This window comes from Conger conger, chromosome 16 (assembly GCF_963514075.1).
Source record: "Conger conger chromosome 16, fConCon1.1, whole genome shotgun sequence".
NCBI lineage: Eukaryota > Metazoa > Chordata > Actinopteri > Anguilliformes > Congridae > Conger > Conger conger.
This window is the reverse complement of record NC_083775.1, coordinates 13,616,093-13,641,217: the sequence shown is the minus strand read 5'-3', so window position 1 is coordinate 13,641,217 and position 25,125 is coordinate 13,616,093. Positions and strand designations below refer to the sequence as shown.

At 49.4% G+C, this 25,125-nt stretch overlaps 2 protein-coding genes across 8 annotated transcripts in view; both read left to right on the top strand.

The window, feature by feature from the left end:
• Positions 1–10,467, top strand: part of LOC133115171 (G patch domain-containing protein 8-like) — a 38,677-nt gene extending 28,210 nt beyond the window's left edge. For 5 of the 7 annotated variants that reach the window (XM_061224933.1, XM_061224936.1, XM_061224938.1 and 2 more), the window contains 5 exons: positions 1,184–1,251; positions 1,550–1,636; positions 2,333–2,476; positions 5,814–5,944; positions 6,302–10,466. In XM_061224933.1, the coding sequence (XP_061080917.1) occupies positions 1,184–1,251; positions 1,550–1,636; positions 2,333–2,476; positions 5,814–5,944; positions 6,302–10,331 (4,460 nt within the window). In that variant the 3' untranslated portion in view covers positions 10,332–10,466. Of the gene's footprint in view, positions 1–1,183; positions 1,252–1,549; positions 1,637–2,332; positions 2,477–5,813; positions 5,945–6,301 lie in introns of all 7 variants that reach the window. The other 2 variants (XM_061224934.1, XM_061224935.1) reach the window with 2 other exon arrangements.
• A 4,548-nt stretch (positions 10,468–15,015) lies between these two features.
• LOC133114214 (ADP-ribosylation factor 1-like) lies at positions 15,016–23,097 on the top strand. The gene is made up of 5 exons (XM_061223384.1): positions 15,016–15,135; positions 18,838–18,987; positions 19,339–19,449; positions 19,623–19,747; positions 20,369–23,097. Exons 2-5 carry the CDS (start codon positions 18,843–18,845, stop codon positions 20,531–20,533), a joined length of 546 nt encoding a protein of 181 aa, XP_061079368.1. The 5' UTR covers positions 15,016–15,135; positions 18,838–18,842; the 3' UTR covers positions 20,534–23,097.
• Positions 23,098–25,125: the final 2,028 nt, after the last annotated feature.

Here is a 25,125-nt window from a genome sequence, read left to right as displayed (position 1 = left end):
CTCCCTCCCCTCCTGCCCCCAGGTAAGTAGCCCAACCCCCACCCACCCCCACCCCCGCCCTGCACTGTCACCATGGCGATCACTTGCCTGTGACATCACCCCGCTGCAGTAGTTCAGTGCTTGTGTCCTTACCCTCCTCTCTCTGCTTTGTTTGGCTGGTTATGAGTGGATTAAACAAATGTATCGATCTCCCGATATAGTTCTGATTTTTATTTTTTTTATTATTATTTCGTAATTATCGTTATTTTTCTCTCTGTTTTTTCTTTTCATAAGTTCCTTTTCTTCTGATCCAGCTCTTTTCACAGCTTCCGTAAAGCCTTAGGGTGGACGGGACTGGCACCCCCCTAACACAGGGGGGTTCCTAATAAAATGGGATGGGTAGGGGTGGGGCCATTTGCCAAAAAAAGGCCCATAACCTCAGCAGGAACCCATGATGTCTGATCAATTGTTCCTAGAGGGAAGGTTATGTGGGTGACCCAGTGTGGGCTCCTGCATTTAGAGCCAGTGGAACTCCTGCACTTTGAAGAGCAGGTTTTCTTTTTCTGAATGTTTTATTTCAAAATTCTTTGGAATGAGAATGTTTAGTCAAGAACATTCTAATCGCATATCTGTGACCTCACACCTTAAAGGGTTGATGTTAAAGACTGCAGCTGTCGGCTTGTTCGAATGTGAATCGGGACTGACTGCAGCCAGGGACCTGTCACTCAAACACAGTTGGGTGGGCGTATAAGGGCGGACCCCCCCCATCCAGGTTTAAAGACTGTATGAGCGAAGCTGCAAGCTGTGAGAATGGCTGGTGTTTGGTTCACTGTAGCTCTCTGGTCTCTGCACTTCAGGGCAGTATCTCTAACCCAACATACTGCGCAATAAAACAGCTGTCCCAGGCTGAGCCATGCTGCCTGTTCTCTGCCCTAACATTCTCTCTCTCTTTCTCCCTCTCTATCTCTTTCCCTTCCTCTCCCTCAACCCCTCTCCCCTTTTCTTTCCCTCCGTCTCTCTCCCCTGACCCCCTTTCTCCCATTTTCTCTCCCCCTCTCATTCTCCATCTTAACCCCCCTCTCTCCCCATCTCTTTCATCCTGTTTTTGTCCCCCTCTCTCTCTCTCACACTCCCCTTCCCTCCCCCTCTCTCTCCCCCTGTACCCCAACCCATCCCCCCCCTCTTTGTTTCTCTGTTTTCTCAGGCCGGACGGACCCAGTGCCCATCATCCTCAAATATGACGTCATGGGAATGGGCCGCATGGAGATGGAGGTGAGGCCTGTGGTCATGGGCGGGGGAGGGCTGTTGAGGCATAGATGTGCGTGCGTGCGTGCGTGCGTGTGTGCTTCATTAATGTGTGCGTTTCACTTATGTGTGTGTGCGCTACACTATTGTGTGTGTGCGCATCTGTGTGTGTGCGTGCGTGCGTGCAACACTATTGTGTGTGTGTGTGTGTGTGTGTGTGCTTCATTAATGTGACTGTATGAGTGTGTGTGTGTGTGCATGCTTCGTTAATGTGTGTGTGTGTGTGTGTGTGTGTGTGTGTGTGTGTGTGCGTGTGTGTGTGCAGTTGGACTATGCTGAAGACGCCACAGAGAAGAGGCGCGTGCTGGAGGTGGAGAAGGAGGATACAGAGGAGCTGCGACAGAAATACAAGGTCAGTCTCTCCTCTTCCTCTCTCCATCCCTCCCTCTGTCTACCTTTTTCTCCCTCGCTCTCTCTATCCCTCTTTCAGTCTCTCCCCCTCTGTTTCTCCATCCCCATCCCCCTCTCCCTCTCTTTCTCTGTCCCTCCATCCCTCCCTCTCTCTCTCCTCTCTGTCCCTCCCTCCCTCTGTCTCTCTCTCCTCTCGCTGTCCCTCCCTCGCTCCCGTTCTCTTTCTCTCCCCCTCAACAACACTAATGCAGCATAGGAGTGACATCAACATGACATCACTATTTTGGTGATTCACTGCAGATGAAAACGGTTGTAAGTACTACTATAGTGTGATTGGAGAGGGGAAGGTACATATGCACTGATAACAGCATACCAGTCACACAGCTGTGTCCGATACAGGCCTACAGTGCATACAGGCAGTATACCCACCATCAAAATGTGTAAGAAGATACTATGATATTGGGCAAGTGATGCTTCTTTTGCGATGTCTTTTTGGTTCACCATGTGTTAAGTTTTGAGTGCACTGTGAATCGAACATCGAGGCTGAGTGCTTGTCTCTCTGTGCGCAGAGATGGCATCGTTTTATTTGTAATTAAGTTATGTAATGATCTGTAATTAAGAAACAAAGATGCACTCTCGTCTGTGAAACGGCAACGTAAGTGTGTGTGTGTGTGTGTGCGCGTGCGTGTGTGTTCAGGATTTTGCCGAAAAGGAGAAGGCGATCGCCGACGCTCTGCAGGATCTGCGGGCGAACTTCTACTGCGAGCTATGTGACAAACAGTACCAGAAGCACCAGGAGTTCGACAACCACATCAACTCCTATGACCACGCCCACAAGCAGGTAGGGTCGAAGTCCCCACGCCCCCAAACACCCCCTTCCCCCGACTGGGCTCACCAGCCAAATGTCTCCACTACCCTCCCTCCCTCCCTCGGGCCTGCAGAGCCCTCCTCCTCCAGACCTCTCGCCAACCCCTCCCCCCAAACAGGCTCTTTACGCTTTATCTGTGTTCGTGATTTCGTTTCTGCTGTGTCATTTGTTTTGGTTTTTGTTTAGTTGTTGTTTTTGGGGTTGTTGTTGTGTGTGTGGTTTGTCGTGCCTTGGCCGTCGTCCTGTTGCTCGTCCAATCGCTGCTGAGTGGAGTGCCCTGGTGACGTCATTTCCTGCGGCTCATAAGGACCCATGGGGGGACTGTTTTCACCAGAGCAATGAAAACAGTCCCGACAGCACCCCTGAAAGTAGTCGCTCCTGATTGGGAGAAATATGGAAAAAATATATGTATAGAAACAAGTTTAAAAACTTTGATTTGGATTAATAGATTTTGTTCAGCGCACAATATTGAGAGAAAAAAAACAAAAACATTCAGTGATGTCATACCCCCGTTCAATGGGTCCATCTGCCATCAGTGTGCTCGTTCGGGGGTTGCGGGTTTGAAGCCCTTGAAACCTGGCTTTGCCTGTCTGTGCATGTCTGCGGTGGGATTCCCGAGATCCTCCACATCAAAACGCTGCTTTTCCACCCTGGTTTTGCATCCAGCCTGGGGAGGGCGGGGTGTTTGCGTGTGGGTTCCCCGCCATGATGATGCCCCCTTTCCCATTGCGTTTTGTGTGAGACCCCACGTTATAGACCGCTCGCTGTGTGATGCCTGATTTATTTCTCCTTTTTTATTTCTACTTTAAAACAGAAGAGTGCCTATTTCAGGATTTTTACATCTTCCTTTGTTTATTTTTCTTTTGTCTTTTTTTCTTTTTTTTTTCTTTTTTTTTTGTTGCGATTGTTTAACATTTTTTCAGCCATGTTTTGCCAGCAAACCCCTCTATAAAAGTGGCCTTCCAGACCTCCCGCGTGAGTCTCTCTACTCGCTTGTCTGCTTTTCTACTTCGTCACCCCCACCCCACCTTGTCCCCGAACATCCTGCCCCCACCCCACCCTACCGTACCCTACCCTACACTACCCTACCCTACCCCCAGTTCCATCTCCCCATCTCTGCTAGTTCTGATGGGTTATCATTCTCAAAGCAATGTCCAATATGGCAGAGGGTTGAAAGGTCAAAAGTCAATTCTGGCCAATGAAAAAGGGCCAAATTCACCACTTTTCACTCCGTCAAATTGTGTGTGAGTATATATGTGTCAAGACGTCACCTTTGGTGCTGGACAACGAATATGTATTTAGCTGAACATACTCTTCAAAGGGTTTCATTTTTGCCTATACATTTTATATATATATATATATGAATGTTTTATGTGCTCATCTTATGCATTTTACGCATTGGAAATAAGTCTTTCGAGACTTCTCCAGGCTCCAATAATCCAGCGCGTTCACATGATCTGAGCTGTAATTTGATTTGTCGCATTCCCACCAGTGGCTACGGTGGGATTTACCTGGGGGGACCCTCTGCCAGGCAGGGCTCTGCTTTCCTACCCCAATACCTCCCCTCCGCCGCCCCTCCCCTGCTCCATGTTCGGTTTCCTTCTCTGTCGGCACTGGCTAACCCAACAGCTTCTCCTGCCCCCCTGAGCTTCTGCCCCTCCGCAGTAGAGCGCCCCCGGAAGACCTGAGCGGTGGCTGCGTTGCTTCGTAGTCTCGCTGCTTCTAATTGCCCCTAGCATCCGTCAAATACGCTCTCTAATGCTCATAACATCATCAAATAAGCACTCTACTGCCCAGAACATCTATCAAATACGCACGTCCGTCAAATAAGCACATTAGATGGTAATAACGTCCATCAGCATCTATAACATCTGTATAATAAGCGCTGTAATGCTAATAATCTCTTATCAAATACGCACATCCATCAAATATGCACACGAGATGGTAAAAACATCCATAACATCTAGAAAATAAGCGCTGTAATGCTAATAACCTCTATCAAATATGCGCATACATCAAATAAGCACCCTAATGCACAAAGCATCTGTCAAAATACATACTGTAATGCCCATAACATCTATCAAGTAAGCACACTAATGAACATCCATCAAGTAAGCACCCTTAATGCCCATGACATTTATCAAAGAACTAATGTAATGGCCAGAAAATGTCAAATATGCACTCTAATGACCATGACCTCTATCAAATAAGCACTCCAATGCCCATAACGTCTATTTAAATAATAGACTATTCAGCATTCAGAAGTTCATTCTAATGTGCTGAACTTCCGTGAAATACACACTCTAATGGCCAAAACATCTATGAAATAAACACTATAATATCTGTAACGCCGATAAACTGTACACGCACACATACACAGTAGTTTTGCCCACAGTGGGTGGTCCTCGTTGGGACAGGTGTTGGGAGGCAGGTAAGGTGCTCTGCCCGGCCCCTCTGTGGTGATGTGCTGGTACACAGTGCTGTGGTTTGTTGGGGCCTCAGTGTGTGGGGCGGGATATGGGACCAGGGGCTGGAACACTTTCAGCATGAGGCGGGGGGGGTTGTTGTTTGCAATTGTCTCAAAAGACTGGTTTTCCCCTCCTGTGAATGCTTTCTGATACACCTGCCTGGTACCCAGCAGAGCAACATATACCGCCTTATGACCCATGAGTCATTTCTGCACTGATGCTCATGATGAGTCTGCTATCGCCAGGGCACAGCTTAGGAGGGTGTTGCTATGAGCAACGACGCTGTTGCAATGTCATCTGCATATATTATAACGATGAATGTGAAACAAATATCTATTGGGAACAGTTCTATTCCCGTTCTGGCTTTCATAGATTTCTGTGTGTGTGTGTGTGTGTGTGTGTGTGTGTGTGAGTGTGAGTGTGAGTGTGAGTGTGAGTGTGAGTGTGAGTGTGAGTGTGAGTGTGTGTGTGAGTGTGAGTGTGAGTGTGAGTGTGAGTGTGAGTGTGAGTGTGAGTGTGAGTGTGAGTGTGAGTGTGAGTGTGAGTGTGAGTGTGAGTGTGAGTGTGAGTGTGAGTGTGAGCGTGTGTCTGTCTGGTGGTTAACTGATCTTGGTCGAAATTACCAAGTCGGTTAGCACAGGTAGTCTGGCGGAAGCATCGCCATGGTAGCGGGAAACAAGCTGTTTGGGAGCTATTTGGGACCTGCCCCGAAGTGAGCGGACCATTTCTGATCATTTCTCCTCTCCTGTCTCGCCTACCTCCCCACCCATCCCCCATCTGTCCTTCCTTTTTTCTGTCTGCTCTCTCTCTCTCTCTCTCTCTCTCTCTCCCCGCCGCTGCAGAGGCTGAAGGAGCTCAAACAGCGGGAGTTTGCGCGGAACGTGTCGTCGCGCTCGCGCAGGGATGAGAGGAAGCAGGAGAAGATGTTACGGCGGCTGCACGAGCTGGCCGAACAGAGGAAGCAGCCCAGCCGGTGAGGAAACACTGCCCTCTGGTGGCAGGAGGCTGACAGCTCGCCTTACGAAAACACCTTCACCAGTCGTATCACAGAACTCTAAACATGCCCAGATTTGTCGCCACAGTCTCGAGCACACAAATCTGAATGCTTTTAATATGCTGCTCTAAATGTATTCCCAGCTAACCCAAAACATTCTCACAGTGTCATTGCCATGTAGTGGAAACAATGAAAAATCATTACAGTAAAATATTTTGGAACATTTTATTTTAGTTGGGTAAGGTACACGGTACACATGTGAGTGTCTCTTAAATATGCTGCCCACTCTGCAGATGTATAGATTTGAGTGTCTCTTTCTCTTTCCCTCTCTTGTAGAGCTCCAGGCAGTGGCCCAATGTTTAAACCCACAACTGTGGCGGTTGACGGTGAGAACTCAGAGGATGCTTTCGATGCCCTGGAGGGCGTCCCCATGGCGACGGACTGCGCTCCGGCGGAAGGGTCGTTCAGCGAGGAGAAGGCAGCGTCGCCCAAGCGGATGCCCGCCATCAGCTTCTCGCTGGGCAAGGCCTGCTCCTCCCCCGCCCCGACCACGGCCCTGGCGCCCAAGGTCAGCGTGTCCTTCTCCTTCGCTAAGAAGGCCCCCGTCAAGCTGGAGACCGCAGCCGCCGTCTTCGCTGACCAGGGTGAGGAGGCGCTGGGGGAGGACGAGGAGCAGGAGGAGGATAAGCCCGGAGAGGAAGAGGTCACCACGGTAGCCCCCACCCCAGGGAGCCCCGCACAGGAGCAGGGCGACGAAGAGCAACAGCCTCCCCAGTCGGATGACGGCGGTTCCTTGGCCTCCACCCTCTCCAAGTTGAAGATGATGATGAAGAGAGAGGAAGGCGCCTCAGGGCAGGACCCCCAGTATTACCACTACATGCCACCGGCCCACTGCCGCGTCAAACCCCATTTTCAGTTCCTGCTCTTCATGAAGGCGTCCGACCAGAGTGCGGGGTCCGAGGACGATGAGGCAGGCACTGCGCCGGCAGCCTCTGAAAACGGGCCAACTGCTGCAAAGGAGGTGGTGGTCACCGAAAAGGAGGTGGAGGCCCCAGAAAAGGGGGTGGCAGCTACCAAAAAGAGGGTGGCAGCCTCTGAAAAGGGGGGGGCATCCTCTGAAAAGGGGCCGGCTGCCACAGAAAAGGGGGCGGCAGCCTCTGAAAAGGAGATGGCGGTTCCTGAAAAGGGCGTGATGGCCTCAAAAAAGGGGGCGGCGGCCTCTGAAAAGGGGACGGCGGCCTCTGAGAAGGGGACGGCGGCCTCTGAAAAGGGGACGGCGGCCTCTGAAAAGGGGACGGCAGCTGCTGAAAAGAGGACAACGACCAGCGCCAAAGAGAAGAAGCAGACCAAGGCCGACGGCGAGCCGGAGAAGAGGTCGGACAAGTCTCCCAAACCTCAGGCGGTAGAGCCTGACGCCGTAACCAGGGTGCCCACCAAGAAGGAGGAGGATGGTGTCGAGGGTTCCCCGGACCCCGCTGCACCAGCGAACGTAAAGGCGGACTGCGGCCAGCAGAGGACGGTAGAGGCGACGGGCAGCCCCCACTCTGGCCCTCGGGTTCTGACCGGGCCCTTCTTTCCCGTCCTGAGCAAGGATGAGAGCACCACCCTGCAGTGGCCCTCTGAGCTGCTGGAGTTCACCCAGGCCCAGCCCTCCCTGTCCTACAGCTGCAACCCGCTCTACTTCGACTTCAAGCGCTCCCGAAACAAGGCATCTGGTGCCAGGAGGCCGGCCAAACTGGCTGGGGTGGAGGGCGCAGGGGAGCCCCCCGCCGCCAGCACCACCGGCGGGAAGACCCCAGGGCCCAAAGCGGGCGGGACGGACGACGTCGACGTGAAGGAAGAGGCTGGGGAGGGCGCGAAGGATGAGCAGAAGCAGCAGAACAGCAAGAAGAAGAAAAAAAAGAAGAAGCACAAAAAGTCAGGGAAGAGCTCCAAGAAGGAGAAGAAGGGGGCGGAGGGCGGCGCGGTGGAGGGGGAAGTAGAAACCCTGGGAGAAAAAGCCAAGAAGAAGAAGAAACACAAACGTAAGAAAAACAAGAACAAAGCCTCAGGCGCCGGCGAGGAGGTAGGGGAGGAACAGAAGAAGAAGAAGAAAGAGCGAGAGAAGGAGGCAGCAGGGGCAGTGGAGGACCCGGAAAGCAGGAAGAGGAAGTGGTCCCTGAAGGAGCCGCCGGCGCAGTCGGGGGCCAAAGCGGGGACGGCTCAGGAGACCGAGACGGCCAACCCCTCCGAAGAGCACAACGGCACCAAGCGGCACAAGCCCAGCCCCAGCCCGGCCTCCGCCGCCACCACCGCCGTCGCCTCCTCTGTGCAGAAGAGCTCCAGCCGCGGTGGAGGGCGCCCCAGCAGTGGGAGCGAGGAAGAAGGGGCCTCACGCCGCCGCAGGTCCACCCCCCGCCAGCACGGGCGGCGGCGGCGGCGTAGCGAGGACTCTCCGCGCTCCCGCAGCGGCTCCTCGCGCCGGGGCGGGCGGGGCCGGGCCTCGCGCAGCCGCTCGTACTCCAGCAGCTCGGAGCGCTCCACGGCGGGCAGCAGCCGCTACAGCCGGCGCGGCCGCAGCTCCTCCGACAGCTACAGCGGCTCCAGCCGCCGGCGGTCCCGCCGCTCGTCCGACTCGGACTCGGAGTACGGCCGGCGGCGGCGGCGGCGGCGGCACGGCTCTTCCTCCCGCCGCCGCTACTCCTCCTCCTCGTCCTCCTCCTCGGGCCGCTCTCGGGGCCGGCGCGGCGGCCGCAGCTCCTCGCCCAGCTCCAGCAGCCGGAGCAGCAGCAGGGCGCGGTCCTGGCGCCGGGGCAGCTACAGCCGCAGCCGGAGCCCGGCCAGCCGCTCCTCCAGCTCCGCCAAGGGCTCCCCGGCCTCCCGCCGCCGCGACTTCAACCGCTCCCGCATCTACCGCTCCCAGTCCCCGCGGTCCTCCTCGTCCCGCGCCCCGTCCTCCCGCAGGAACTCCTCCCGCAACGCCGGCTCAAACGCCCGCGGCGCCGCAAACCCCTCCTCGTCTTCCTCAGCGAAAGGCGGCAGGGCGGCCGGGTCGAAAGGCGCCGGCGGCGGCGGAGGAGGAGGAGGAGGGCCCGGTGAGCTGAGGAACTCGCTGACCGCGCGGCAGCTCCTGGAGAGGATCCAGTCCCGCAAGAGCGGAGAGGAAGCCGGGGCGGCCGCCAAGGCGGGCGCGAAGCTCAAAGACCCTCCGCAGGGCTACTTCGGGCCCAAGTTGCCCCCTGCCCTGGGTAACAAAGCCATGCTGCCCTTGTTCGGCAAACTTCCGGCAGGTAAGAAGCCCTCGCTGCTGACCTCCCTGCAGCGGCCCGACCCTGCGGAGAAGCCGGGCCCGGCCGAGAGCACGGACGCAGACGAGCTGGTGCTGGTAGAGCCCATCCGGGAGTTCCCCCCGCCCCCTCCGCCCCGGCCGGTGGAGGTCAGCACACCGAGCCAGGTGGTGGGAGAGGCTGAAGAGGAGGAGGAGGAAGAGGAGGAGGCCCAGCAGGAGACCCCGCTGTTCGACCAGGAGGGCGCCGCGCTGGTCCCACCCTTCCAAGCCGACCCGGGACACGAGCGGCCTGCGCCCCTCCTGGAGCCCCTCATGCAGGGCATGCCCCCTCACCCCTATCCCCGGTACCCCCCTCCCATCCTGGAGGAAGAGGACATGGGTCTGGAGGCGGAGAAGGAGGACGACCTGGCGCCGCTGGAGAGCCAGCCAATCACCTTCACCCCTGAGGAGATGGAGAAGTACAGCAAGCTGCAGCAGGCCGCCCAGCAGCACATCCAACAGCAGCTGCTGGCCAAGCAGGTCAAGGCCTTCCCCTCCGCCGCCGCTGCTGCTGCTGCCGCTGCTGCTGCCGCTGCCGCCAACGCGGTCAGCCTGGCCCCGCCGCCTCCCACCCTGCAGCAAATCCACATCCAGCAGCCGGCGGTGTCTGCCGCCCCCACCACGCTGACCACCGTGCAGCACGCCCTCCTGCAGCACCACGCCGCCACGGCGGCGGCCGCCATGGGCCTCCACCCGCACTCCCCCCACCATCACGCCCACCCGCACCAGCTGGCCCAGGTGCACCACCTCCCCCAGCACCACCTCACCCCCATCTCCCTTTCCCACTTGGGCCCGTCCCTGGGCCATGCCGGGCTCATCTCCGCCCACCCGACCGCCGCCTTCCTGTCGGGGCAGCCCATCCACATCATCCCGGCCTCCGCCCTCCACCACGGCCCCCTGGCGCTGCACCACGTCCCCCACGGCGCGCTCTACCCCACCCTCTTCGCGCCCCGCCCCACCAGCGCTGCCGCCGCCGCCGCCGCCTTGCAGCTGCATCCGCTCCTGCACCCCATCTTCTCCGGGCAGGACCTCCAGCACCCCCCCAGCCACGGCTCCTGAGCCCGGCCCTGTGCCCCCCCACCCCACCCCCGCACCCCGCCCGACTGCGACAAATCACGTCTTCAAGAGTCGCATGGGGAAACCGGAGTCCTCGCATCGTGTGAGGAAACTACCTCTGACCCGAGGTGTTGTCATGGAGACAGAGCGGTGGAGAGGGACGGAGGGCGAGAGAGAGAGAGAGAGAGATAGAGACACTCTGTCGTCCCCTGTCCGAGGCCCACTGGATTCTGGGAATTGGGGCCTGATACGTTATATCGGTGGGAAAATGTTTGAGGTAGTCTCTGCAGCTTGTCTCCTTGGAAACCAGGAAGAACACTGGAGCGTTCTTCAAGTTGTTGTTAATATAGCTGTTGATGTTCTTTAATTTCTGTTTGTTTTCCATACAGCCAAAGAGATGCAAATGGCTGAAGCCATAAGCAGGGTCGACCACAGTCTGTGTAGCGGGGTTGGGGTTTGGTGGTGAGTGGGTCCCATAAAATGTAAGTGGCTTGGACTCTGAAAGGAATGGGTGAATGAAGACCGTGTGGTCATTTGCACCGAAAGGCTGTGGGCTGAAATAACATTGCGTGCAGCAAAATATTTTTATTATGCTATTGACCGTGTGAACGCAAATACAGCTAACTCTTATCCCCCTTATTTACACTGTGAGGTCACATTCACACAGCGTCTTCACTGCACTGATGAGCCCGGTGCCATTTGAATGGAGGAGTAACAGTGACTTGTGACACAACCACTCTGTTGTATTGTAACCGTGTAACCGTTGTGGACGAGAAGCCACCAAAATCCGATTTTGCTCCAAAATTACGATTGCAATTTCACAAAACAACAAGATGAGGCCTGTCGTAATCACAGTGATTTGTTGAACGCATTTCTTCGACCTGCGTGGGCCCCTTCCGCTGGATTCTAGAGGCACGTTCCCGTTGTCTTTGTAGTTCTGATGCTACTGGAAAGCATTGAGCCCATTTCTAATGCCCACTGGCACGCACTGTACCATGGCCATACAAGCAGAAACCGTTTTTCGGTCAGAGGGTATGATCCCGTTAATGAGGAACGAATTGCACTGAAAATCTTTGCATAATGCTGCTTTTGTAGCATGTCACAATTGTATGATTGTAGTATACTGCAATAATTTTATTTTTTATTTTGTTTGTATTTAAATTATTTTACAAACTGCTCTTTGAAGAGCCATTGTTGTTTTTTTTTCTGTAACACAGCTCAGTGTAAAATTAAAATTAAATGCATTTAAAAAAAAAAAAAAAAATAGAAAGGGTGGGGTTGGTATAGTTTCACCGACTTGTAAACATGTTGGGGTTTGTAGTTTGTGTTAACAATGAACTTATACAATAATGATGAAAACACTGAAAACTAGCAAACGGAAGTACTTGGCATGTACATTTTTTCAAAGCCAGTGCGTATCATAGGTTCAGAGCTCTTTTGAATATGAAGTGTATGCTATTAACGGTAAGGATGTGCTTTGCTTTTTAATTTAACTTGGTACATTTGTGAATAAAAGCTGATGACATGCACTGGTCTTTTATTGTTGCAAATAGCTGACAGCTGAGTTGGGTTAGAGCAGCGTGCCTTCAGTGGAGCGCTGTGCACATCATCACGTCTGTCCAGGGCCCAGTGTGGTGGCTTTAGCACCACATTGTAGAAGCAGCCAGTGGCCTGTATGAGAGACCACGCACACACACGCACGCTCGCATCAACACACGTACACGCATACACACACACAGGCGCGTACACACTCAAATCGAGAGACGCACGTACATGAACACGCGCATCGACACACGTGCACATACACACGCTCGCATCAACGCGCATACGCATATACACGCGCGCACACACTTGCATGAACACACACTCACATCAACGCATATACACACACTCGCATCAACACACGTACGCACATACACACACACTCGCATCAACACACAAATGCACACGCGCGCATGCGCTGATCAACACACAGGTGCACACTGTTTGGTCCATATCCGTGGTTGGAGCTCACCTGTGACTAATGCTGAATAACTTTGCCAATTTGGTAAATGAAAGGGGGGTAGTCCACTTCTGAGTCGGGAAAAAAAACACCTATACAAATACATGTTTTCTGAAACGACGAGCGAGCTGTGTACTTAGTTATGTATATGAATTCTGTTTCCTGTGTGTGACACTGTGTGAGCCCCCCCCCCCCCCATGCACTGAATGTCTAACTCCACCATGTAATTATACTTTTACAGTCGAGGGAAAACCCAAATAATGGTTTTCCGTAACATAGTCCCCTGCGACATTATCACAGTTGGAGATGTTGTTTAAAAAAAGAAAAAAAAATTCTTTATAATAAAAGACGTTTACTGAATCTTGGGGTCTCTATTTGTTCCATTTTCTTTGCAATTTTTTTAAATTTAATAATTTTTTTTAAAAAGGGGAACCTCTGGCTTGACACTGGACCCAAGGCGTGAGCTGCAATTGAGCCAACTAAGAGGACCAGAACGTGGGGTTTGCACTTTGAGAGTATTTCATCAGATCCAACACACCAGACAAGCTCAGTGAAGCGGAAAGATACTTGAAAAAAAATTTTTTTGTATTTTACCCAGGTCTGATGATGAACTTCCACCCAGTCATTGATGTCTGGTGCCTTACTAGCCTTCACATCGGCTGAAGGCAAAGGATTATCTGGCTCAAATTATAAAACAGTGGGCTCCTGAGCAGTTCCATGGTTGATGAATGCCTATTGGCAGACTGTCAACAGTCTTAAGCATCTCACAGAACTGCTCTATAACCCAGGAAAAAAGACTAATAACATGAGGCATGACTGGCACATCACTAGTTTCAATAGGTTTGTTAGCTTGGCGGGAGCTCATGTCCAGAGCAGCTTCCACAGTTCATGTTTTTGCACACTATCTACTTATATGACCAGCTATCTACAGAAGCAGTTAAAGGTACAATAGGTAAGATTTTTGTGTCACAATGCCTTTAAAATCATATAAAAAGGCTCACTGACATATCAACTCACCCTCTGCCTGTGTTTAAAGTCCTTAAATTCAGGTTTCAAAATATACAGTTGACAGACCAACATTTGGTACCAAAACATTGTATCGCTGTACAATAATACAAGCTCATTGGTTGAAGGTTATATGTGCCACAGCCAATGGCGTGGGGTGTTCAACATCAATGCGTTCACAGAGAAGGGGGAGGGATAAACGGTGTTGTGGTTTGAGGGTGTCTGTTGCTACACAATTCCTCTCTTGACTGTTAGAAGCTACCAAAAAGACCTATTGTACCTTTAAGTTTAATAACTTATGTAAGGGTACAGTGGTGATGCACCCTCTGGGGTTTGAACCTGCAATCTCTGGAGTGATAAATATAGTTGCCTAACCGGTATACAGCTTGAGCATACCAAGGAATCCTCAGAACACATTTTCATCGGTCCTGTTCCTGGGGTAAGGAGTGGTTGTCATGCAGTTGCTTTAAACCATTTATAAAGACGATGTGCAGGTGTGTTAAAGAAAGGGACAACACCTGACCTTCATATCACTTTTACCCTCTTTGTCTCTTCTTCCTCAATCTCCCTTGTACCTTTGGTCCACCTGTAATCTCAATTGCTGGCAATTGTGATTATCCTGTTTTAATTTGACCAGTGCACTTTACCAGTGCAGTACACTTTTATCAGCTATTACTTCTTGGCACATAATAGATTTATTGTAGGTAAATTGGTTAAGAACATTTAGGATAAGAACATGAATAGTAGTGAATCAACACCACAGCTGCGGTTGTAATAGACCCGGTACCTCATTACCAAAGCAGTGGCACATTGCTAATGAAGGACACAAGTGTGTCTGTGAAAGGCTGTAATCTAAAAACGAAATTGTAAATGGTTGACATTTATATGGCACCTTTACCCAAGGCGCTGTACAATTGATGCTTTTCATTCACCCATTCATACAAGCACTCACACACCAACGGTGATTGGCTGCCATGCCAGGTACCGACCAGCTCGTCAGGAGCATTTGGGGGTTAGGTGCCTTGCTCAGGGACACTTCGACACACCTAGGCCGGGATCGAACTGCCAGACGACCGCCTGAGTCAATGTCGCCCCTGACAATCCAGATTATCACAAAAATGAATAAATTTAGATGACACCAGTTCTGGAGTTGATGCAACATAAAATATAAATAAAAATTATCCGTGGAAAAAAAAAGTATCCTTTTTAATTCCACTGTTCAGTCTGGCCCAGTAATGTGACGTTATATTGAGGGCTGGGAGCAATAGAGTAACCTGAATCGGTTTGATGATCAAATCAAAGGGACTAAAGGCGGCTGGTTGGCAAACAAAAGTGAGACGTCACACGACTAATGATGGCAAGACAGTAAAGTTAGTTTTGGAACACGTCAGCGATGTCGCGCTAGCATTAGTTGACAGGTCTCCCCTGCTAGGTTGGTTAACCGGTTTGTCAACGACGACTTTTTCTCCACGTCTCCGGTTGAAACGTCGTCCGGAAGTACTGAAGAGGGAGGGGGGGACTGTACAACCCAATCCAGTCTGACCCGTCCTAAATTTCGTAGTCAAAAACTGCAACACACTTTTTCCCTGCCGCCGCCCACAGAATTTAACCGTGTATGCCAATACGTTACAAATAACGGGGGCGGTGATTTATGGCCACTATGAACAATTTGATTGGAAAGATTTTTGCTACAGTGGGCATGGTCAATGACGCAATTGTCTTTTGGGTTAGCTACGAAAGTCGCCATTTTCTTGTTAGCGGTGAAGTTGATTGCTGGTATCGAGAAGCCACGTCTCTGAGGTAAATATATCAAAATCATGTGTATATTGTTGTCCTTGCCATGTAATCCGATATGTGTAGCTATATCGTAGTATGTCTCTTTCTAGTAAAACATTTAATCATGTAACACCTATGGAGGTAGTCTAAGTTAAGTTTACTAACCAGTGCGAGCTCTTCAATGGGCTTCCAGCTATACCGTCTTTATTTCACACATTAACGTTGGTGTGAGCGAACAGTGTCTTCGGTTCTAAGCGCAAGTTTGAGCGTCTTTTCAATCTTGTCAAATGCAGTAACTAGATGATACAAGTGTCTTTGATAGCTAGCGAGTGGCTTTGTCGATTTCGCCTGTCTTCGTGAAGCTTCCGCAAAGCACAGGTAAAGAAGTCGATCGTAGCTAACCAGTTTGTCAGCTATTGAGCTGGCTTGTCTAAGTTTGCTATGTGTTTAGTGCAGACTACGCGGGCAACGTTACATCTATGGGAAGCCCGCCTAGCAGACCGAGTTGGTCCATGGGCCCAACGTTAGTCGTTGAGCAGGCAAGCGAGCTCAAGAATGTTCTTCATCGCTAATGTTAGCTAGTTAGCTCTGTATATTTGTTGTTCATTTGTTTGGTAGCTAGCTAGTCTAACATGCGCTGCTGTCATTTAACGTTAGCTAGTCATCTGGCTCACATCGTCTGCTCTCCATCCGATCGTGTTGCTTCCTTGCTTTATTTAAGGTTTGCTAACTTCGCTACCTACCTCTCATACATATTCTAATCTTTTCATGCGGCTATATGGCTAACCAATTTGGACAGGTAGCCTAGTTAGCGAATAATCCTTGCTACCAGTGAACACTGTTTGTGGAGGTTTTTAACAAGCAAGCTATCTAGATGGATTGTAGCTGAGTCCATTTCCTAACTTTTGTAAAGTTAGCTAGATGGTTGGCTAACATTGATTGTCTAGTCATTTCTAACATGAAATCTAGCTATATCAATCAAATCCACTAAGCTGGAGACGGCAAGTGCAATCTAGCTCTAGTTCATAAAACTTTCTGGAGCGCATAAAAGTATATTGGCTAAATTTAACGTTAACTAACTACATCGTTTTTTTGTTAATGGCACTCGTATTGCATCTTTTCAATTACTGTACATTGTAATCAGCGGTGATATCCATGTGGTTCGGATCTAGTTTTGGTGACTTATGTCCCAAACCCAGCGTCATAAGCTAACGTTACCTAGCCTCATAAGATATTACGCAAGACCTCTCAAGATTGTAAACTTCCACCTCTGATCCAAACAGGTCTGTGACGTTAGGATTTAAACGCCGGACTTGTGAGGCAATTGTTGTATGTCATGATCCGAGCCAATACTGCATGAACGCTCAAACGTATGCTGTAGTATGTTGTCAGTCTTAGTTACAGCGTGTTTATAATGTTTTTTTCAGTGTTGCATTATTTTCAAGTTGTATTAGATAGTTCCCATTTCATGTGCTTGACCTGGCGGCCGAGGAGTGGCCCGGGGCACGCAGCTCTGAAATGTGCGCTTGCTGGCCAGATTGGAAACCAGAAAAGCAGTCCGGCCCAACTCCCCTTTGGGTGGGGTAGGTCAGACTAAATTGGGGCGGGGGGCTCCCTAGTTGTTTCAGCCTCAGAGCACAGTTACGCGTGCGACGTAAAGACGGTGGCAACGAAGCTAGAGACCAGCCATTCCGCAGCACTGTCACTCAATGACGTTGGCAGAATTACAGATTAGGCGGAGCTTTGACTTGACTAACAAATGTGATTATTTTTTGCGCCTTACGGAGCCACTAAAAAAACCTACCAGCATTTGCGAGGACGTGTAACTGCTGTTGCATATTAAACCATTTAGTTGCTTAGGATAAAGTAGGCCTACTTGTGTAAAATAACTGTTACTGCTATGTATTGGCATGTTTTGCATCTTGGCCTCATTGCAAAGAGAGCCTTAATTCACAATAAAATATACTTTAATGGCTTCCTACATAAGCACCACATGCTGTATGGTATCCACACTTGAAATACTAGTAAATACCCTGATAGAGAACAGCCTCAAGATAAATGAACTCAATAAGATCATTTATTCTAAAATTATACAATGGCAAAGTTGGGTCTGAGCAGAACATCGCCAAAAAGTGTTAAACAAAGGTGGAAAGTTTCCAATCAAATTGAAACCTTGTTCTTCAAAAGGTATAAAAGGCTTACTTGTGTCCAAAAACCTTAGCTGATACTGTAATGTTTTTGCTTGTTTTGATCAGGTCAAACAGGTCCTCAACACGTATACGTGAACATAGTTACAGGCATTAAAACAATTTTTTTTTTTTTGTGCAGCCAAAAGGAATGATTTAAGTTCAGTATTCGTCCTGTTCCAAAGTTTTCTAATCTCTTTGGAGTAAAAGAAAGCTCCTTGATGCCAAACTTTATGTAAATTGTCATCAAGCCGAGGCATAGAATTGTAATCAAAATTTAATGGACTGTTATGTTCATCTGGATTATGCAGTTGATCACAAAGTTATGGCATATCAGTTGAAATGGTTTCACCTGGTTTAGTTGAGATGCACAGCTTGCGATTATTGGTGTACAGAATGGAATTTAAAGCAATTGAAAAGAATAAACAAGTTGCCCAGCTTGTCTCTACTAATATCTACGGCCTTACCAATCTGTATTGGCATTATGTTCAAGGTATTGAATCTCAAGTCTTTTTTTAATGGCCTAAAAAAGTGCTCATCTTGATGATTTGAGCATGTATTTAGCCCAGTCTCATTTTGGTTTGCATCACTGTAATGTACATTAAAAGGTCGAGCTCTTATAAAGGTGTGCAGAACATGTGTTTCCTCATTCGGCCAGTCTTGGGTGTTCAAGCACTCTGTCTTTTTAGCATTTCTTTTTTGTTGTGCTTACCTACCTTACTCCACAGGCCCGCGTGTGGGGTTGACTGGCTGTGCCCGCGTGTGGGGTTGACTGGCTGTGCCGGTGTGTGGGGTTGACTGGCTGTGCCGGTGTGTGGGGTTGACTGGCTGTGCCGGTGTGTGGGGTTGACTGGCTGTGCCCGCGTGTCGGGTTGACTGGCTGTGCCCGCGTGTCGGGTTGACTGGCTGTGCCCGCGTGTGGGGTTGACTGGCTGTGCCCGCGTGTCGGGTAGTCTGGCTGTGCCCGCGTGTGGGGTAGACTGGCTGTGCCCGCGTGTGGGGTTGACTGGCTGTGCCCGCGTGTGGGGTAGACTGGCTGTGCCCGCGTGTGGGGTTGTCTGGCTGTGCCCGCGTGTGGGGTTGACTGGCTGTGCCCGCGTGTGGGGTTGTCTGGCTGTGCCCGCGTGTGGGGTAGACTGGCTGTGCCCGCGTGTGGGGTTGTCTGGCTGTGCCCGCGTGTGGGGTTGTCTGGCTGTGCCTGCTGTGTCTGACTAGTGTAGGTCTCCCACATCTCTTTCTCTCAGTTACTGGTGTTAAGATGGGGCACTTGCCTCTTGCTACTCAACCTTACGCCACCTGATGTAATGGGTAGTGTTCTTGTAACGTAATATTTTCTTCTTGAGGGATGTCAATCATTGCATTCGTGCCATTGAGCGGGTCCCTAAGTAGGCTTGGACATATGGTGTCCTCGCCTGTGCTGGGAATGTGGGGGAAGTAGGTGGCCCTTTGGACCTTGGCCTTCCGGGTTCCTCTCTTTAGGGTTTACCCTGGCTCTACCTCTATCAGGCTTGTGAAGCAGGTGTCGTCTCTTTCCTTTCAGGGATCATGGGGCAGTTTATCAGTCTTTTCAAAGGTTTGTTCGGGAAGAAGGAGATGCGGATCCTCATGGTGGGGTTGGATGCGGCGGGGAAGACCACCATCCTGTACAAACTCAAACTGGGAGAGATTGTCACCACCATCCCGACTATCGGTGAGTACTGCACAAAAGCCCCATCATGCCCCCCATTAGCCCTTCCCTCCCCTGGCTATACTCTGTTGGTGAGCGATCTGGGGCATGTTCAGTCATGTTCCCTCCCCACGGTGTGCCAAGAGGCTTTGAGGTAGGTTTGCCCCCGTTTGGTGGGTGTGTGTAGCCCAAATCAATAATGACGTAGGCATAGGCTTTAAAGCCTGAATGCCCTTCTCAGATGCCATAGTGGCAAACCGTACCTACGTCCGTCAGCCCCACGTATTGCACCGCCGTTTCTGTTCAAATAAAGGTTTCGTCGGGGCTGAACGTGACCCTGGTCTTTGGTCCTCTCCTCTCCTCTCCTCTCCTCAGGTTTTAACGTGGAGACGGTGGAGTACAAGAACATCAGCTTCACCGTGTGGGACGTGGGCGGTCAGGACAAAATCCGCCCCCTGTGGCGTCATTACTACCAGAACACGCAAGGTGAGGGCCGGCGCTCCTGTTCACCTGTAGCCTGGCCTGCATGGCCTGGGTCACTGCTGCGCGCCTCCGTTCATAGGGACATGTACCCGTGTCATGACTTTGGAAGGCCGAAACCGTCAAAGTCAATGTTATCGCGTGCCCTACATGTGCGAGTCAGTGTTGTTGTTCTTTAGGGCTGATCTTCGTGGTGGACAGCAACGACCGGGAGCGCATGACCGAGGCCAAGGAGGAGCTCTGCCGGATGCTGGGCGAGGACGAGCTGCGCGACGCCGTCGTGCTCGTGTTCGCCAACAAGCAGGTGAGCCCTTACCTCATTACATTACATTACATTACATTACATTACGTCACATTACATTACATTACGTCACATTACATTACATTACGTCACATTACATTACATTACGTCACATTACATTACGTCACATTGTCACATTACATTACATTACATTACGTCACATTTCATTACGTCACATTTCATTACGTCACATTTCATTACGTCACATTACATTACATTACATTACGTCACATTACATTACATTACATTACATTACGTCACATTACATTACGTCACATTACATTAATGGCATTTGGCGGACGCTCTTATCCAGAGCGACATACAGTTGCTTAGACTAAGCAGGGGACAATCCTCCCCTGGAGTAATGCAGGGTTAAGGGCCTTGCTCAAGGGCCCAACGGCTGTGCGGATCTTATTGTGGATTAGGACCACCAACCTTGCGTGTCCCAGTCATTTACCTTAACTGCTACGCGCTACAGGCCGCCCCCAACAAGCAGGAGTGTCCTGATTCGTCGGGGCGGGAAGATGGTGCATAAGTGGGGTCTGCTGATTGGTCGGGGCCAGTGTTAGTGGGTGTGGTGTATGCTCAGGGCGGACTGCTGATTGAACCCCGTGTTTCTGGCAGGATCTTCCCAACGCCATGAACGCGGCGGAGATCACGGACAAGCTGCAGCTCCACAACCTGCGGAACCGCAACTGGTACATCCAGTCCACCTGCGCCACCAGCGGCGACGGCCTGTACGAGGGGCTCGACTGGCTCTCCAACCAGCTGAAGAACTCCAAATCCTGAGATCCATTCCGCCCGTCTGTCCGTGTGTCTGTCCGTCTACTGTGTGTGTGTGTGTGTGTGTGGGTGTGTGTGTATGTCTGTCTGTGTGTGTGTGTGTGTGTGTGTGTGTGTGTGTGTGTGTGTGTGTGACGGGGACAGCGCCAGAGCCAGAGCCCCCCCCCCCCCCCAACCCAAAAATGTCCACCTCTTACCTCCCTTTATCATGTCGAGAGTGTGACTGCGGCAGAGAGACAGAGAGCTGGAGCAATCCTGGCGTGCCTTACGCCCCCATATCCGCCCCCACAACACGTCAGTTTTACAGCCCCCAAACTCTCCGCTGTGTGGTTTTCACAAGGCAAAGAAAGGCCCAGGATGCAAAGTGTTCTCCGATTTACAAACCTGATACTACGGCAAAGTTCAAACGGTCCAAAGGCACAATGTTTGTTTAAATTCTCCCTCATTTAAAAAAAATAAATAAGAAAAGAAATAAAAAATGAAGAAAAAAAATCTTTGTAACCTGTATCAGGTTGGAAGAGAAGTCAATAAAAAGCATTTTCCATCCTTGATCCTTCTTTGCGTGTTTTGAAAATAATGTGGATTTGTCATCGTTTGTTGTAAAATAAGATTGCCGCTGTGACTTTTCAGTGAACACTACAGTTTTCCTTTCTCCTGAAAACCATGAAGCACAAGCAAAATATTTTTATTTTTTGTCCCCATCCTTTTAGTTTTCATACTTTTGTCATTTTCAAGCTCCTATCAAATAAAATGCTGGGAAAGATGGCCGCCCTTCAGGCCTGTGCAGGGTGTGTTCAGGAGCGCAGTGCTGCTGTCTCCTCGGTTCTCTTACTGAAGCTGCTGGCCTCTCCAGGCTTTGCGTGGTTTAATATTTAATAGTTAGCGATATTGACAGGACCTCGTTGTGTCGGCGCTGGTCTTTTTCGCTTTTCGTACGCGTTGCACGCTCGGAGGACCAATCAGATCTGATCCGGCTGAACGATGTAGTGGCATCTCGTTGGCAGCAGGGGCTGCCGATGCGTCCCTCTCTGAAGGAACGGGTTGTTACAGTAGTGAATGTCGTGCGTTATGAGGTGAGACGAGATTTCAGACGAACGATTGAGAACGGGTATCATCTGGGCTGGTGCAAAGCTGGCTGCTGAGTCTGAGGCTGTCCCACGGGGGCATTGGGATTGGCCGCTGTGGCTGTGGTGACAGGTGGTGGGGTTTTGTGGCTTGTCGGGATGTGGGGCTTATGGGGGTGCTGGGTGTGGGAGAATACGATGGCTTGCGCTGTGGAAGAACCCATTCGATAAGGGTCCCGGGGCAGTGAGGTGGTTACTCAGGGCTACTCCCACTTCTGCATGCTACCTTTTTTTTTTTCTTTTTTTTTTTCTTTTTTTTTGTTATTTTGAGCTCTAACTGTTTTTGAATGTCATGTACAGAATGTGTATTTAAGAGGTCTGGTGATGCAGTTGTACAGGAGCCGGGACCCACGCAGCTAAACTGCTGGCGATCGCTTTTTAGGGGCTAGATATCCACTCCGGAGGGGCTTGGTGCTTTTACCGCCTGTTTATTTAATTTAAGGTCTTACAAGAGTTTTGCTGTGTTCTAAGGGATGGCAATCATTTCTTCAGCGTAGAGTGTTGTTCTCCAAGTCTACACTGATCTCCAGCTTTTAGTGGCACCGTTTTTTTTAACCGTGTTTGATCGTAAATGGTTCTGAATTTGAACCCCGACTGTGGGCGCTCGAGAGAGAGGATTGCAGTGCAATCTGTTCCTGTGGGCTGTTGCTACCCTCACTCTCGTTTGGTCGGGGGGTGGGTCCAGGGTTGCCATCCATGACATGCCCCCCACCCCTCACGAGAATGTCAAATCAAAGTGATGACGACAATTTGCAGTCGTCAGCACAAAAATTGAAAAATTGCTGTGGAACTATAACCTGTAAAGGCCACCACAAAGATGAGATTTTATTTATTTCCTCTCTTGCAATGTGAAACTGTCATAAGTGTCTGACTAAGTTCCCCTCCTGTGGTGTCCTCACTAGTGTCATCAGCGGATTGGTGGCCTGGATTGGTTACTGTAACTGTCCCTGGTATTGATTGGTTCCTGCAACTTTCCATGGTAATGATTGGTTACTGTAACTGTCCTTGGTAATGATTGGTTACTGTAACTGTCTCTGGTAATAATTGGTGGCCTTTGCTTTCCTGTGCAACTGGAAAAAAACCTGCAGTTTTGTTGAAAAAAACGCCAACAAACCATGTCCAAACCGGGCTGTCCTAAAAACACCAAACTCAGTGAGTGTGCAAGCAGACATGTTCTGTGTTGTCTTGGCCTTTGAAGTGTACCATGGAAATAGACCTAGAGAAAAAAAAAAATCCAATTAAAGTTTTTATTTTAGCTACCTATGTTCAGATGTGAAGCTTTAAGTTTGAGAAATGATTTCTGTTAAAAAAAAAAGGAAAAAAAAAAAGTCAAGCGGGTGTGCATATGTATTTTTTTCTTAAGAAAAGATTTATTTCCCTTTTGGTTTTAGCCTTTTTAACTAACATTTGAGAAATGCACTATAATAAAGAGATCTCTATTACCAATCTTTGTGATGATTCAATGATCGATTTTCTGCCTGAATGACTGTTTGGGAAAGTTACAGATGAGGTTTTGGGTGAGAGGTGAGAACACATTTGGAGGGATTTTTTGACTATTCCTCCATACAGAATCATTTATCCTGGTGATGCCCCCCTCTTCAGTTGAGACCACAGGGTTTTGATGGGATTTGAGTCTGGAAGCTGAGATGGCCATTGCCGAATTATTATTTTTGTATTATTATTTTTTCTGAACCAGTTCTGTGTCAATTTTGATGCGTTTGGGGTCATCGTCCTGCTGGAAAAATCCACCTACGACCAAGATTCAGCTCCCTAGCAGAGACAACCAGATTTTCTACCAAGATTTCCTGGTAATTTGTTAAATTAATTGTGCCATTGATCTTAAAATGTGGACCACTGGCAGCAAAACTTCTCAAAAACATGTCCCAATGCCTTATTTGACAGTACGTATGCATTCCATTTTCCCACCAAACATGTTGATGGGAGCGTATGGCCAAAAACCTAGAGTTTTGGTCTCATCTCACCATCGCACTATTCCTGTTATAATTCCAGTGAGGTTGGGCAATCTCCAAATAGTTTTGTTTATTATGCTCAGTAAGGACTGTCTTCAAGCCACTCTTTGAAAGAGTTTGTTGGTATGGAGGTCCCATTTTATGGTTTTTTTTGAGACATCCCCAAGATGTAACCATTTTATTTTTATTTATTTTGGAGTTTTCACTTTTTCTCCCAATTTGGCAGCCAGTTGTACCCTATATAATCCAATTAGTGTTAGCTGGGGGATACAATACACCGCCCACACCCCCATCCCTTCGGTGGCCTGAAGGGAACAACACGCCTTCTTCAAGCCGTCTCGTTTCATGCTCGTGACCGTGTTTCCGAGGCGCCCGGGGTGCTGTTGTGCGTAGTGATCTGCTAACCCTGCCAAGTCCCTCCCTCTGGACCAGCGAGCCAATTATGCCGCTCCACGAGAGTCAGCCAAGTAACTAATTTCTAAAATTCTTAAACTGACCCTTGGGTTCTGTGAGAACATTCGCTTGCGTCCCCTTCCTGGTAAGTTTGCAACCATTCCATATGTTTTGCATTTTTTAAGTTATTGCCCTTAGAGTGCTACATGGTATGTTTAAACATTGATGTATTTCATTACCAGACTTGAGACTGTCAATTATCATCAATCTCATCTGAATTGACAGTTCTTTGGCTTTTACCATGTTGATTGATAAGAAAGTCATTTTGCATGATATTACCTCATTTTTATATTTCACTTAGATTGTATTTACAATAATTGTTAGGGGTATCAATAATTTAGAAACCTATGGTTTTCAGAAAAAAATGAGTACTTCATTTAAAAAAAAATATTGACACAAGAATAAATAAATTAAATGAGAATTAAAAGTATATTGTTTTCCTTTGTTATTTTTGGTATAGATTATGATCTGTGTTTACTAAATTGTTTACAGAATTCTGGAGCTTACTATATATATATACACATGCATTTCTTCCTGTATGGCTACCTACAGTAGTCATTTGGGTCCTGGTCAAAAAGCCTTTTCCAATTAATATCCAAGTGAACAGAAGTGAACTTAACCTCTAAATGGTACAATGTTAAACGTGACATTTCTTCAAATTTTAACACAAGATTACTTTTTATTTTTATTTTTTTACAGTTTAAAAATAATTTTAAAAAAATGAAAAGGGCCCTGTGCAAAAGTTTGGGAACCCTGTCAGTCAGTACTTTAACTCTCCCTCGGGCAACTAGAACCGGTCTAGTACCCACCATCTTTTTGCTGGAAAAAAAAAGAAAGTAATTTCACTCAGTACTACATTTCAGATCCCAATAGACTTAAAGTAGTGTTCAAAAATTGAAATGCTGTTAATTCACTGTGCGATTAATCATTTTCACTGGGGAGGGCAGTGCAGGGGCAGTGGCTATAGCCTGGAGGTATGCAGCTTGGAACACGTGGAGGAATGGGGAATTTTAGCGGAAGTTCAACCAGGGTTGTCACTTACTGCCAGTGG